This window comes from Hyla sarda (assembly GCF_029499605.1).
Source record: "Hyla sarda isolate aHylSar1 chromosome 1 unlocalized genomic scaffold, aHylSar1.hap1 SUPER_1_unloc_25, whole genome shotgun sequence".
NCBI classification, from domain to species: domain Eukaryota; kingdom Metazoa; phylum Chordata; class Amphibia; order Anura; family Hylidae; genus Hyla; species Hyla sarda.
In genome coordinates, this window is record NW_026607587.1 from 39,377 (window position 1) to 55,826 (window position 16,450).

At 44.6% G+C, this 16,450-nt stretch overlaps 2 protein-coding genes across 2 annotated transcripts in view; one reads left to right on the top strand and one right to left on the bottom strand.

Moving 5' to 3' along the window:
* LOC130298147 (zinc finger protein 271-like) overlaps positions 1-16,450 on the bottom strand; it is a 63,773-nt gene that overhangs the window by 26,911 nt on the left and 20,412 nt on the right. The window lies entirely within an intron of this gene.
* On the top strand, positions 682-3,079 carry LOC130298148 (gastrula zinc finger protein XlCGF71.1-like). Its single transcript, XM_056551054.1, has 2 exons — positions 682-798; positions 1,479-3,079. The coding sequence occupies exons 1-2, from the start codon at positions 717-719 to the stop codon at positions 2,144-2,146; spliced, it is 750 nt and encodes a 249-aa protein (XP_056407029.1). The 5' UTR covers positions 682-716; the 3' UTR covers positions 2,147-3,079.

Genomic DNA, 16,450 nt, shown 5'->3' on the forward strand with positions numbered 1-16,450 from the left:
TAGAGAGGTGACACTGCTGGGATATTATACAGTAATGGAGGGGGGCTGGTGATGACTGGAGAGGTGACACTGCTGGGACATTATACAGTAATGGAGGGGGTCTGGTGATGACTCGAGAGGTGACACTGCTGGGACATTATACAGTAATGGAGGGGTCTGGTGATGACTGGAGAGGTGACACTGCTGGGACATTATACAGTAATGGATTGGTCTGGTGATGACTGGAGAGGTGACACTGCTGGGACATTATACAGTAATGGAGGGGTCTGGTGATTGGAGAGGTGACACTGCTGGGACATTATACAGTAATGGAGGGGTCTGGTGATGATTAGAGAGGTGATACTGCTGGGACATTATACAGTAATGGAGGGGTCTGGTGATGATTAGAGAGGTGACACTGCTGGGACATTATACAGTAATGGAGGGGTCTGGTGATGATTAGAGAGGTGACACTGCTGGGACATTATACAGTAATGGAGGGGTCTGGTGATGATTAGAGAGGTGACACTGCTGGGACATTATACAGTAATGGAGGGGTCTGGTGATGATTAGAGAGGTGACACTGCTGGGACATTATACAGTAATGGAGGGGTCTGGTGATGACTGGAGAGGTGACACTGCTGGTACATTATACAGTAATGGAGGGGTCTGGTGATGACGGTATCATTATGTGTCAGGTTCCTATAAGGTGTCAGGATGTGGCGGTCTATTTCTCCATGGAGGAGTGGGAGTATGTAGAAGGACACAAGGATCTGTACCAGGACATGATGGAGGATCACCGGCCGCTCACATCACAAGGTAAGAGGAGACCTATATATAGGTGTTACCCCAGGTATGTAATAATTGGAGGAGGTGTTACACCAGGTATGTAATAATTCCAGGAGGTGTTATCCCGGGTATGTTTATAATGGATTATAGAGGGAATTCAGAGGTTTTCTTAGGTGAGGTTCCATATTAGAGCAATATTATAGTAACCGCAGGTTAAACATGCATGCCACATCCCCGAAGAGGCTCATCCTTCCCTTACATAGCTCTCCCTGGTGGCTCCATTTGAACTCAATTGGGTCCTGGCATGCACGTAGGGATGGGAGCCAAAAATGGTCTCACTGAGCAGAATCATCACCTGATTAGATGGATCCAGATCTCTGTGACCCTGTGCTGATGGGGGGATAATTGGTCGCAAGCAGCATGAATGGATGAGTCCTTCCTGTTAGGTGTGAACAGTCCTGTAGTGTAGGAGGTGTAATGGTTGGGGGAGGGGAGACATATATAAGTAGAAAAATCTCTGGTGAACATTCCCTAGAGTCAGTGCCTGGAATGACCCCAAAAAGAAGGAAATTATAAAGGGGGATCATCTCCTCTCCTCTGTATTCTCTTCTGGGGTCAGGTGACCATCAAAAACTGCAGCAAAACTTCATGTGTGTTTCCAACCTAATAATATTTTATACATTTCCCATAATCCATTTTTATCCCAACAGAAAATCCCAGTAAGAATTCTGAGGGAAACTTCATGTTATCCCTGAATGATAAAGGAGAAGATGAAGATATGATGGAGCGCTCCTCAGGAGAAGACCTCCTTACCCCTAATGTCCATCCAGATCTATCCTATAATAATCCACCTGATCATGAGGAACCTTCTCCTGACCAACCACACATTGTTACCACAAGGACAGAGCTGAAACATGGGAAAGGTTCATATTGTGAGGAATGTGGAAAAGAGTTTACAAAAAGATCAGAACTTATTACACACAAAAAAAGTCACACAGGAGAGAAGCTGTATTCATGTTCAGAATGTGGTAAATGTTTTGCACAAAAATCAAATCTTGTTAGACATGAGAAAATTCACACAGGAGAGAAGTCATATTCATGTTCAGAATGCGGGACATGTTTTATAAGTAATTCAGATCTTGTTACACACAGAAAAAGTCACACAGGAGATAAGCCATATTCATGTTCAGAAAGTAAAAACATTTTTAAAAGTAAATCACATCTTGTTATACATGAGAGAATTCATACAGGAGAGAATCCATATTCATGCTCAGAATGTAGTAAATGTTTTGCAAAAAATCAAATCTTGTTACACATGAGAGAAGGCACACAGGAGAGAAGCCATATTCATGTTCAGAATGTGGAAAATGTTTTATAAGTAAAGCAGAGCTTATTATACATGAGATAATTCACACAGGAGAGAAGCCTTATTCATGATCCGAATGTATGAAATGTTTTATTAATAATTCAGATCTTGTTAAACATGTGAGAACTCACACAGGAGAGAAGCCATATTCATGTTCAGAATGTGAAAAATGTTTTACAAGTAAACCAGCGCTTGTTATACATGAGAGAAATCACACAGGAGAGAAGCCATATTCATGTTCAGAATGTGTGAAATGTTATATTAGTAAATCAAGTCTTGTTAAACATGAGAGAACTCACACAGGAGAGAAGCCATATTCCTGTTCAGAATGTGGCAAAAGCTTTAAAAAAAAATAAAAATCTAGTCTTGTTACACATGAGAAATCACACAGGAGAGAAGCAGTATTCATGCTTAGAATATGGTAAATGTTTTCCACAAAAATCTAATCTTGTTATACATGAGAGAATTCACACAGGAGAGAAGCCATATTCATGTTCAGAAAGTGGAAAATGTTTTAAAAGTAAACCAGAGCTTGTTATACATGAGAGAACTCACAAAGGAGAGAAGCCATATTCATGTTCAGAATGTGGAAAATGTTGTAAAAGTAAACCAGAGCTTGTTATACATGAGAAAAATCACAAAGGAGAGAAGCCATATTCATGTTCAGAATGTGTGAATTGTTTTATTAGTAAATCACATCTTGTTAGACATGAGAGAACTCACACAGGAGAGAAGCCGTATTCATGTTCAGAATGTGGGAAATGTTTTATAAATAAATCACAAGTTTCTAGACATGAGAGAATTCACACGAGAGACGGATAGATGAAATAATAAATTATAAAAATATAATAATATGGAGAATGGAAATCTGAGATCTCAGGTAACAGTAAAATGTGATGTTTCTAAGTTCTGTTATGAGAATTAACCCTTGAATAAACTTCATAATGAAACCTAAGCAGAAGCTAAAGCCAACATCATCTCTTGGTCACCAGCACCTGGGGTCATGTGACCTTTGTAGGTAAATAACGGTAATGAGAAGTAATATGTAATGCTATTGTGTATCATTTAGTAGTGACTTGTAGCTCTACACTACAGTATGATTGGATGATTTCTATGGATTACATATCATAGTCCAGCATGCTGGGAGTTATAGTTTTGCAATAGATGGAGACGCACTATTTGGAAAACACTGACGTAAAGGGTTAACAAACTTATTCAATGTCATTTTATACATGTTGAGCAGTACAGGTCTTATACTGGGGGGGAACAATATCATACGGGCCCCTCAAATCTGCTTCACAACTCAATTGGTCCCCAAAACGAAAAAAATATTTTGGAAAATCCCATCTAAACGTCGGATTCTTCTCGCGTATAAAAAATACAAACCGAAGATGTAATAATCCTGCGGATAATAAGACAGACGGGATTAGAAGGATTTTGTTTGGTGAATATTTGTCCTTCAAGTAGGAAAATTCTCGTTTTGTAAATGGCCGTTTTGGTGTTTTTCACAAATAAACACTTCGGGGTCGTGTATCAGGTTTCTTACGGCAATTTTTTTTCAGCTGAAATGGACGCGGTTTTGCCCGTGTTCCCAATTCTACTGGATTATTTGAGCCTTTTTTTAAATGTCACAAAATATTTTGAGAAACACAACTCCTGTGACCCCCCCCCCCTAAATATTAGATTGTTATCGCTCTATTAACCCGTTCATGGACTTAATTGTACATCCATTTTATTTTAGTGAGTTAACTCTCAAGGATGTACAGTTTTGTCCATGATACGATCTATGACTGTGTTCTTTTACCTGGCGATAGCGATGAGACGATAGGCGTCCCTGACAGATATCAGTCACTGCCAATCAGAACGGCCCCTTGTCCACAATCACTGTGATTTGTCAGTCAAAGACATTATAACATAAATAATAATCAGTGATCATCCCCAGTGAGTAGGAGCGGCATCAATCCCCTGCATCCTGTCAGTTCTCCTGTGATCGGTGTCTCCTGTCAATGAGGGCCGGGCTCCAGAATCCAGTGTCTTCTCCAGTGCCCCCCTTGTCCCTCCTGTCAGTTCTCCTGTGATCGGTGTCTCCTGTCACTGAGGGCCGGGCTCCAGAATCCAGTGTCTTCTCCAGTGCCCCCCTTGTCCCTCCTGTCAGTTCTCCTGTGATCAGTGTCTCCTGTCACTGAGGGCCTGGCTCCAGAATCCAGTGTCTTCTCCAGTGTCCCCCTTGTCCCTCCTGTCAGTTCTCCTGTGATCGGTGCCTCTTGTCACTGAGGGTCGGGCTCCAGAATCCAGTGTCTTCTCCAGTGCCCCCTTTGTCCTTCCTGTCAGCTCTCCAGTGATTGGTGCCTCCTGTCACTGAGGGTCGGGCTCCAGAATCCAGTGTCTTCTCCAGTGCCCCATTTGTCCTTCCTGTCAGCTCTCCTGTGATCGATGCCTCCTGTCACTGAGGGCCTGGCTCCAGAATCCAGTGTCTTCTCCAGTGCCCCCCTTGTCCCTCCTGTCAGTTCTCCTGTGATCGGTGTCTCCTGTCACTGAGGGCCGGGCTCCAGAATCCAGTGTCTTCTCCAGTGCCCCCCTTGTCCCTCCTGTCAGTTCTCCTGTGATCGGTGCCTCCTGTCACTGAGGGCCGGGCTCCAGAATCCAGTGTCTTCTCCAGTGCCCCCTTTGTCCTTCCTGTCAGTTCTCCTGTGATCGGTGCCTCCTGTCACTGAGGGCCAGGCTCCAGAATCCAGTGTCTTCTCCAGTGCCCCCTTTGTCCTTCCTGTCAGTTCTCCTGTGATCGGTGCCTCCTGTCACTGAGGGCCAGAATCCAGTGTCTTCTCCAGTGCCCCCCTTGTCCCTCCTGTCAGTTCTCCTGTGATCACCTATAAATAAGTTGTCCCTGCTATCTTCTGAATAGTGGTGCTGGTCTCCTGATTCCCGGCCTCCCCTCTTCTGCTGATCCCTCCAATATCCTTAATTGTCCTCTCCTGACCCCTCCTGTCCTCTGCCTAGAAATGGTCAATTTCCAGAGATTTTGAAGCAATGGAAAAAAAGCAAGTTTTTTATTTTCCCCCCAAATAATCGTTTCATACATTTTAGGTAATTTCAATGCCGGATATTGCTCTCACTGAGAGGAGGAAAAGAAAACCAATTAACTAAAGCCAGCCAGACTCAGAAAATAGGCGGAGATTATCTGTGATGGGGAGAACATGATCTGTGATGGGGGAGGAGAACATTATCTGTGATGAGGGAGAGAACATTATCTGTGATGGGGGAGGAGAACATTATCTGTGATGGGGGAGGAGAACATTATCTGTGATGGGGGAGGAGAACATTATCTGTGATGGGGGAGGAGAACATTATCTGTGATGGGGGAGGAGAACATTATCTGTGATGGGGGAGGAGAACATTATCTGTGATGGGGGAGAGAACATTATCTGTGATGGGGGAGGAGAACATAATGTGTGATGATGGAGAGAACATTATCTGTGATGGGGAAAACATTATCTGTGATGGGGGAGGAGAACATTATGTGTGATGAGGGAGAGAACATGATCTGTGATGGGGAAACATCTGTGATGGGGGAGGAGAACATTATCTGTGATGGGAGAGAGAACATTATCTGTGATGAGGGAGAGAACATGATCTGTGATGGGGAGGAGAACATTATGTGTGATTAGGGAGAGAACATTATCTGTGATGGGGAGAACATGATCTGTGATGGGGGAGGAGAACATTATGTGTGATGAGGGAGAGAACATTATCTGTGATGGGGGAGGAGAACATTATGTGTGATTAGGAAGAGAACATTATGTGTGATGAGGGAGAGAACATTATCTGTGATGGGGGAGGAGAACATTATGTGTGATGAGGGAGAGAACATTATCTGTGATGGGGAGAACATGATCTGTGATGGGGGAGGAGAACATTATGTGTGATGGGGAGAACATTATCTGTGATGGGGAAAACATTATCTGTGATGGGGGAGAGAACATTATGTGTGATGAGGGAGAGAACATGATCTGTGATGGGGAAAACATCTGTGATGGGGAAAACATCTGTGATGGGGGAGAACATGATCTGTGATGGGGGAGGAGAACATTATGTGTGATGGGGAGAACATTATCTGTGATGGGGAAAACATTATCTGTGATGGGGAGAGAACATTATGTGTGATGAGGGAGAGAACATGATCTGTGATGGGGAAAACATCTGTGATGGGGGAGAACATTATCTGTGATGGGGGAGAACATTCATACAGTGTATCCTTTGTTTTTGTGTATTGCAGTCAATTGGGGCCTGTCTGCTGTTTTCCTCTTTTGAAGTCAGGAGTTTCTTTGAAGTGGCAGGATGTAAGGGGTCTCTGGTCCCATATATGAGATAAGAGATGCCCCCCCCCCCCCCTGGTGGGACCAGAGGGGAGGGGGGAATGGAGTCCCTCCAAAAAGGAGATATATAATATGTAACAATGCTAGAGTCAGGTGTTAAGATCTGTGTCCCAAGCTGACAAGACCATCCTAAGAACATGTCCCAATCCTGTGAGCCTAAGGAGGATGAGGGATCAGCAGTGAGCTTTATGTCCCAATCCTATGAGCCTAAGAAGGATAAGGGATCAGCAGTGAGCTTTATGTCCCAATCCTGTGAGCCTAAGAAGGACGAGGGATCAGCAGTGAGCTTTATGTCCCAATCCTGTGAGCCTAAGAAGGATAAGGGATCAGCAGTGAGCTTTATGTCCCAATCCTGTGAGCCTAAGAAGGATGAGGGATCAGCAGTGAGCTTTATGTCCCAATCCTGTGAGCCTAAGAAGGATGAGGGATCAGCAGTGAGCTTTATGTCCCAATCCTGTGAGCCTAAGAAGGATGAGGGATCAGCAGTGAGCTTTATGTCCCAATCCTGTGAGCCTAAGAAGGATGAGGGATCAGCAGTGAGCTTTATGTCCCAATCATGTGGGCCTAAGAAGGATGAGGGATCAGCAGTGAGCTTTATGTCCCAATCCTGTGAGCCTAAGGAGGGGGAGGGAAATGAGCATTTCCGGGGAGCTCTGCGCAGTGACCCTTCCCTTGAAGGGCTGAGACAATGTGCTGAACATACAGGTGTTGACACAGATGGGCATCGGGTATATTGGGAAAATGATATCTTGTACTGGGAGTCCCTTTCCAAAGGCATGCTAGGGGCCCAGGAGAGAGAAAGGCAGCTTAATCAGGTACTAGGCCCCTTCAGTGCCATCTTTGCCTGGGAATGCATCAAGAAGAGAAATAGAGGAGTAAAGGAGACAGATCTATCAGCCTGGAAAGGCCAGATCTCCCTGTCCCCATCTAAAGGGGGAGGTGTCAGGCCCAAGGCCAGGTCACATTTTATGTGGAAACCTTAGTAAATGTGTAGGGTTTTTGTGAAAATGTGGGGAACACACCCCTATTCTGTGACCATGCCCCCTTTCCCTGGCAGACACAACCTTTTTTCGGGTTTTCTCGGTAAAATGGAGAGTTGGTCGGGTATTTCATTTCTGGCGCAGACAGAATTTTAGCGCAATAAGACAGAATTCTGGTGCAGACAGAATTTCTGGCGCACTGCGCCAGATTCTGGCACACAACCTGACAAGACATGTCGGGTTTACAATAGTAAATCAGGGCCACTATCTGTGATGGGGAGGAGAACATTATCTGTGATGGGGGAGGAGAACATTATCTGTGATGGGGGAGAACATTATCTATGATTAAGGAGAGAATATTATCTGTGATGGGGAGAGAACATTATCTGTGATGTTGAGGAGAACATTATCCGTGATGGGGGAGTAGAACATCTGTGATGGGGGAGAGAACATTATCCGTGATGGGGGAGGAGAACATTATCTGTGATGGGGGAGAACATTATCTATGATTAAGGAGAGAAAATTTTCTGTGATGGGGAAAGAACATCATCTGTGATGTTGAGGAGAACATTAGCCGTGATGGGGGAGTAGAACATCTGTGATGGGGGAGAGAACATTATCCGTGATAGGGAGGAGAACATTATCCATGATGGGGGAGGAGAACATTATCTATGATGGGGGAGAACATTATCTGTAATGGGGAGAGAACATTATCTGTGATGAAGGAGAGAACATAGTTTGTGATGGGGAGAACATTTTCTGTGATAGGGGAAAGAACATTATCTGTGATGGGGGAGAGAACATTATCCATCTCAGGAACTGTCCAGAATAGGAGCAAATCCCCATAGCAAACCTCTCCTGCTCTGCACAGTTCCTGACATGGACAGAGGTGGCAGCAGAGAGCAATGAGGTCAGACTGGAAATAACTACACAACTTCCTTGAGCATACAGCAGCTAATAAGTACTGGAAGGGTTAACATTTCCAAATAGATGTAATTTACAAATCTGTATAACTTTCTGCCACCAGTTGATTTGAAAAAAAAATTTCCCACTGGAGATGGAGGATGAAACTCCCCAATAATCTTATCTGGTGCCCATTATGTACCTTGGAGTAGCTGGATCCTACGTGCACCCAGTTTATAGGCCTTGAGCCCAGGAGAGGTGAGTGAATAGAATGTTAGGGTCCTATCCTAACATGGTGGATGGGGACACGTTTTGAGGCCACATGTATTGTACCCGGGCAACATTACCCCAGTGATATCCCCCACACTGGGAGGAAATTAAGGACACAAAAAAGGTACAAGGTCTGTAATAAAAGGGGGACACGAAAAGACAGAATTTATCATTGTGAGACCCGACCCACACAGCCCGCTCCTGTTATATCTCAACCTCCTCCGTCTCCCATGCAAAGACTGCGCACACGCTAGGCCCCAGGAGATGTCATCAATAGCAGCTACAGCTGCCAGCACCACACACAAAAAGGCACAGGAGGCATCGGGAGGGGCACCATAACGGGCAGCGTAGGATGGGCAGAGGTAGGATGATGGGGATTAAGGCAGAAGGTCAGTAGATCTTGTGAGCACGTCCATCTAGGTCTCCATCTTGCTCCGCCCCCCCTTTTCTCTAAGTCGGGTGAGTTATATAATCACATGTAGCCAGGATCACAAATATAGATATATATATGTACAGACACCCTGTTCCAAATTATTATGCAAATTATATTTTTCAAATTTACCTAAATAATGAATTCTCATGTTATCAACTATTAAGAGTACAATTTATTTGATAGCAGCTTCACAAAACTTGCATTCATTGAACTTGTGAGTTTTTGGACAGTTCCTGCTTGACTTTGTTTGCAAGATGTCAGATTAGCCTCCCTGAGCTGCTGTTTGGATGTAAACTGCCTTCCACCCTCTTAGATCTTTTGCTTGAGGATGCTCCAAAGTTTCTCAATAGGATTGAGGTCAGGTGAGGATGGAGGCCACATCATGACTTTCTCTCCTTTTATCCCCATAGCAGCCATTGATGCAGAAATATTCTTTGCAGCATGAGATGGTGCATTGTAATGCATGAAGATGTTTTTATTACGGAAAGCATAGTTCTTCTGTACTTCTGTACCAGGGAAGAAAGTGGTCAGTCAGAAACTCCACATACTTTGCAGAGGTCATCTTTAAATCTTCAGGGACCCTAAAGGGGCCGACCAGCTCTCTTCCCATGATTTTAGCCCAAAACATGACTCCACCACCACCTTGCTGACGTCACAGCCTTGTTGGAACAGGGTGGCCGTCCACCAATCATCCACTTCTCCATCCATCTGGACCATCCAGGATTGCATGGCACTCATCAGTGAACAGAACTGTTTGAAAATTACTCTTCATGTATTTTTCTGCCCAATACAGCCGTTTCTGCTTGTGAGCATTGGTTAGTGGTGGCCGAATAGAAGGTTTATGCACAGTTGCAAGACTGGAGGACTCTACACATTGATGTCCATGGGACTCCAGAGGCACCAGCAGCTTCAAATATCTCTTTGCTGCTATGTAAAGGTATTTTAGCAGCTGCTCTCTTGATCCGATGCATGGATCTGGCAGAAATCTTCCTCAATGTGCCTTTAACTGCATGAACCCATCTGTGCTCTGAATCAGCCACAAACCTCTTAATAGTGCGATGATCACGCTTAACTTTTCGTGAAATATCTAATGTTTTCAAACCTCGTCCAAGGCATTGAACTATTTCTCTCTTTTTGGCAGCAGACAGATCCTTTTTCTTCCCCATATTGCTTGAAAATGGTGTCTGCTGAATAATGTGGAACACCCACCTTTAGTAGTTTTTTCCTTTAATTGGGCTCACCTGGCAATCTAATTATCACAGGTGTCAGAGATTGTTTTCAGTGATCAAAAGAGCCTGAGACACAATGCCATCCATGAGTTATACTGAAAAACTAAATATTTCATCTTTGTGACACTTAAATATCATTTGCATAATAATTTGGAACAGGATGTATATATATATATATATATATATATATATATATATATATTTGAGGCAGGTTTGAGGGCAATGAAAGGGTGTTTTCCCAGGCCTTTATCCTAGTTGAGGTAGCAGAGACTCTCATCAGGTGCCTAATTAATGAGGCCGGCAGAAGTGTGAGAAGTCTGTATATGGAAAGGAAACAGAATGGTCAGGACCAGCGGCGTCGCTGGGGGTGGGGCTAACGTGTGGCCACCATAGTCCCGGGTCTCTCTCTCTCTCTCTCGCTTGCTTATGGGGATCCAGGACACTTGTCCCAGAAACCCAAGCGAGTGAGCACTTTTAGTTGTGCGCACATACATGCACATACAGCTAAAAGCTCCTCAGTCTGCGGCTTACGCTGACAGGAGGGCGTGACCTCTTCCCTCACGCAGTGCAGGCGCAATGACGTCACTCATTGGCGCCTGCTCTGTGGAGGGAAAGGGACGCGGATAGTGTACTGCTGCGTTGGACTTTAGGTGAATATATTTGTTTGTTTTTTCTTTTTTTTACAACCTGGAAAAAAGGGGGTAGGCAGACGACCAGTTTGGGAACAACCTGGGGATGGGGTAGGGACTATGAAACTAGCCAGGAATGTAGAGTTTCCCAGCCAGTGTGCCTTCAGAAGTTGTAAAACTACAACTCCCAGCATGCCCAGACAGCCAGAGGCTGCAGTGCGGTAGGCTAAATACTGCAATAGGTAGCCAGGTATGTAGGTAGGTTACACCCAACAAGGGTGCAGTCAGCTGTTGCAAAACTACCTAATTACCTAGCTACATAACTGCCTATCTAACTACCTACCTACATACCTGCTTACCTAACTACCTAGCAACATACCCTGCTACATAACTACCTAGCTAGCTTCCTACATACTTGGCTACCTAACTACCAAGCTAAATACCTAGATACCTAACTGCCCTTTTACTGAGCGGGACACTTATTAGGGGGATGTTATTATAGTTTGGGGCTAATAAATGAGGAGATTGTGTAAAGGAGGGGAGGGATCTGGAAAAAATGCGGAGTCTAAAATGTTTATCCAACAGATTCTGAAGAGATTAAGTTTTGGCTGAAAGAAATCATCATGGTGGTCTGATCTAGATTAGAAATGAGCGAATTTTGGAAAAATTTGATTCGGCCCCAAATTGTTAAGGTCCGAATATATTTGCAGCAAATTGCTATTAAAAACGGCTATTTCTGGCCTACATAGAGCCTCAATAGGGGTGTAGAACACTTTGCCTTGCTGTAACACGCATAGGGTGTGTGCTGGGTTCTTGAAATAATACTCTTATTCAGTATGACATGCAGATCAGAGGCATTACTATTAGAATCACTGTCGCAGAGAGGCACAATGACAGAGCCTGGAGGTGGCATCAGTATGAGGAGACATATAGTGGAAGACTGACACAGCGTGGAGGTGGCGGTAGCATGAGAACATATAGTGCCGGAATGACAGCCTGGAGTTTGTGGCAGCATGAGGAGAACATATAGTGCCGGAATGACACAGCCTGGAGGTGGTGGAAGCATGAGACCATATAGTGGCTGAATGACACAGCATGAAGGTGGCGGCAGCATGAGGAGACCATATAGTGCCTTAATGACATAGTGGAGGTGGCGGCAGCATTAGGAGACCATATAGTGGCTGAATGACACAGTGTGCAGGTGGCAGCAGCATGAGGAGACCATATAGAGCCTGAATGACATCTTGGAGGTGGCGGCAGCATGAGCAGACCATATAGTGGCTGAATGACACAGCGTGGCGGTGGCGGAAGCATGAGACCATATAGTGGCTGAATGACATAGTGGAGGTGGCGGCAGCATTAGGAGACCATATAGTGGCTGAATGACACAGTGTGAAGGTGGCGGCAGCATGAGGAGACCATATAGTGGCTGAATGACACAGCGTGCAGGTGGCGGCAGCATGAGAACATATAGTGGCTGAATGACACAGCGTGGCGGTGGCGGCAGCATGAGGAGACCATATAATGGCTGAATGACACAGCGTGGAGGTGGCGGCAGCATGAGGAGACTATATAATGGCTGAATGACACAGTGTGGCGGTAGCGGCAGCATGAGGAGACCACATAGTGGCCGAATGACATAGCGTGGCGGCAGCCTGAAAGTGGCCCGGTGACAGAGTGGTGCGGTGGGTAACAATACCATTACCCGGTGACGAAGGTGTGTGAAAAAGGGAGATCTTGGCATCCGATGGGTGGCAGGATCAGAATAGTAGCTGAGGCAGGTAGGCAGAAGACGAACGGTCTCTTTTGAAAAAGTGTTGGTGTGCACAAGTGAGTATTGAGGATATGCATTATGTTAAACGTAACTTTTAAAAAGAATTTTGGGTCCATATATTTTATCCTAAGCATATTATTAAATCAAACAAAAGGAAAGGTGTGCAAAAAAACACCATGTGCCACCTACACCACCATGTATTGATGTGATGCAAAGACCTCTAAAAGGTGGAAGGAAACAATGTATGGTCCATTGTAACCGGTGGGGGTAAAAACTTCCCCTGTAAGGCCCTACTCTCGCATTTTTAATTCCCTTCTTGGCAAGTGTTACTCACTCTAAGGCTAGGTTCAGACTACGGAATCTCAAGGCAGAAAATTTCCACCCAGAGATTCCGAGTGCGGCCAGCGCTGACTGAATCAGTCGACACTAGGACCGCGCGGACACTGCAGTCTCCAATAGACTGCAATGTGTTCCGCGCTGATTTCTGCCTGAAGAAAGAGCAACGCGATTCTTCAGGCGGAAATTTCCAAGCGGATTTTCCGTTCACAAATTCCGCTTCACAAATTCCGAAGTGTGAATTTGTGAACGGAAACCCATTCACTATACAGTACATTTTAGCAAGCAGAATTTCCGCCTGCTATTTCAAAGCGGAATTGCAGGCGGAAATTCCGTAGTCTGAACCTAGCCTAAAAAGGGCGGCCCCACACAGGAACCTCTCCCTATTTCCACCTACAAGCACTGCCATTTCCCAGGGTTTTTAGGATGAAATAGGGAGAGGTTCCTGTGTGGGGCCGCCCATTTTAAGAAGAGTAACACTTTCCTCAAAGGTGGAAGGGAACAACGTATGGTCCATTGTAGCAGGTGGGGGTAAAAACTTCCCCTGTAAGGCCCTACTCTCACCCTATTAATTCCCTTCTTGGCAAGTGTTACTCACCCTAAAAAGGGCGGCCCATGGTGGTGTAGGTGGTACATGGTGTTTTTTTGCACACCTTTCCTTTTGTACATATATTTTATCTTAACCCCTTAAGGACCAAGCATTTTTCTGTTTTTGCACTTTTGTTTTTTCCTCCTTACCTTTTAAAAATCATAACCCGTTCAATTTTGCACCTAAAAATCCATATGGTGACTTATTTTTTGCGCCACCAATTCTACTTTTTAATAACATCAGTCCTTGTACCCAAAAATCTACAGCAAAACGGAAAAAAATCGACCACACTGGACCACCAGGGACGAGATAAAGGCACCTTTAGACGCCGCTGTCAGCTTTTAACGCTTCACAAAGGTCAGTCTCTCCACATTTTTCGTGGACAGACCAGTTCTCCTTGGAGTTACTATGGCTATTACTATCTCTAGATATACCTAAAAATACTGACAAAATCCTGTGTGTGACCCCGGCCCTAGGGTTATTGGTGACAACACAGAAGAATCCTGATCCTGATAGGACAGAAGTGACACATGAGATACAATCAGTAATATTTCTAATGGAAATGAGGCCGAGGTAATACATAGTAATCACCAATCAATCATCCATAGAAATCATCCAATCATACTGTAGTGTAGAGCTACAAGTCACTACTAAATGATACACAATAGCATTACATATTACTTCTCATTACCGTTATTTACCTACAAAGGTCACATGACTAGAGATGAGCGAACTTACAGTAAATTCGATTCGTCACGAACTTCTCGGCTCGGCAGTTGATGGCTTATCCTGCGTAAATTAGTTCAGCCTTCAGGTGCTCCGGTGGGCTGGAAAAGGTGGATACATTCCTAGGAAAGAGTCTCCTAGGACTGTATCCACCTTTTCCAGCCCACCGGAACACCTGAAAGCTGAACTAATTTATGCAGGAAAAGCATCAACTGCCGAGCCGAGAAGTTCATGACGAATCGAATTTACTGTAAGTTCGCTCATCTCTACACATGACCCCAGGTGCTGATGACCAAGAGATGAGGTTAGGTGATCATAAAAGAGCAAAAAAGACCTCGCAAATGGCGCTGCTGGTTCCGTGGAGATGTAGGAATAAACCAAAATCCAAGTTGGAATATTGTTAAAGCTTGTGGATTTTATTGCAAATGAATGAAACCAATAAAAGCAATAGCAATAAAAGAGTGATACAAGTTAAGATTACGCGTTTCGGGGGAGCCACCCCCTTCTTCAGATCAGTATGCAGACTATACAAACAGAGATTCTATAAATACTGGAAAAAAGGGTGCCAGGTACATTAGGGGGCGGAGTTATGCAAATTACATACATGTGAAACAATAGGAAAAATTAGGAAAAACCACAGAAACTGAATGTAATCAAAGAATGTACATCTTATATAGGTAACAGTGGGGACCAAATGTTATTAAGACAGGGAATTCAGTGTGTGGCTCAAAGATGAGGCTGCCGATGTCTGGCAGTATCAGGCCACACATCCGGACCTCAGATGAAAACATCCGGGGTCCAGATGTGAGCCAGAACAGCTCTGACAGCGGCCGTGATGTGTAATGCGAGGGCGCGCGTCAGGGGGGAGTTGCCACGGACGCGTTGCTAAGGTGCGTGCGTCACGTGGCTAGTGCGGCCAATCAGGAAGCAGTGATCCCGGAGAGCTGTCAGTGGTATGCTGACAGCTCCGTGCGCTGCATCTAACAGTGTGTAGCTCTGTGTAAGCTGGCGAGAACTGCAGGGGGATGGAAGAGGATATCCAGAAATGATTAAATTGATTTAAATAAGAATGAAGTGTGTTATTTAGGGGAGAGTGATGCATGATACAGGGGGATGGGGGGATACGGAGCATGAGAGGACTAAAAAAGAAAATAGGAGAATGTGATGACAAATATTGGGAAGATGGGCTAGTAGTCATACCTGGGTACTGTGGACATGGGGTGGAGGTACATGGCATGTACATAATGGGTGACAGCTACTGGAGTGGGGGTCCTAGTTCAGGTAGCTTAAATATATATATACATATATATATATATATACATATATACATATGTATATATATACATTGGGGGGGGGGCACGAGATCCAGCCGAGGAGATGTAGAGTGGGTAAGGAATTATATGTGTATATACATGAGCATACGGGTAGTAATGCACATGTGTCACGAAAGACATGTGTGGGCATATGTTTGGCAGCCATATAGCAGGACAGCTGTACTTAATAGTTGTATAATAACACATATGAGTGACAATGCACATGCATCGCAAGAGATGCATGTGAGCATATGCATATGTGTGGAGCTGGACCAATGTACTACTGTGCATGTATGTGAGTGAAACCATACACATTTGAGTAGCAGTGTACATGTGAGAGTGTGTTCATGTGCATAAGGGTGATAATGCACATTTACCACAACATGCATGTGAATATGTAGAATAGAATGAAATGAATGGTATATTGGGGTTTGTGTAGAATTTTTGGTGGATGGGGTGATTAAAGTAAAATTAGTGGTAAATACAGGCGGATCAGGGTTGATTCATCTGATGGATGCGTTCGAGGGTTAAAGGTTACATTCAATCATTTCATTGAGACCCCCTGGTGAGATGGTGCCCAGGGTATGAATCCAAAAGTTCTCACGTCTTCTGAGGGTGTTGTATCGTTGGTTGACATCCTTATTGATGTGTTCTATGGGGGTAGCCTTAATATTGCTGAAATCACCCTGGTGGTGCTCAGTGAGGTGACGCGAAACACTGTGGAGTAGGAAGCCGCGTGTGGTGTTGCTGCGGTGCTTATT

What these genes read in the sequence shown, in the direction of transcription:
- LOC130298148 (XM_056551054.1), top strand. Translation starts at nt 717, where the DNA reads ATGGAGGAGTGGGAGTATGTAGAAGGACACAAGGATCTGTACCAGGAC. An exon ending in CCGGCCGCTCACATCACAAG is followed by an intron (nt 799 to 1,478) that starts GTAAGAGGAGAC and finishes TTATCCCAACAG; the next exon opens with AAAATCCCAGTAAGAATTCT.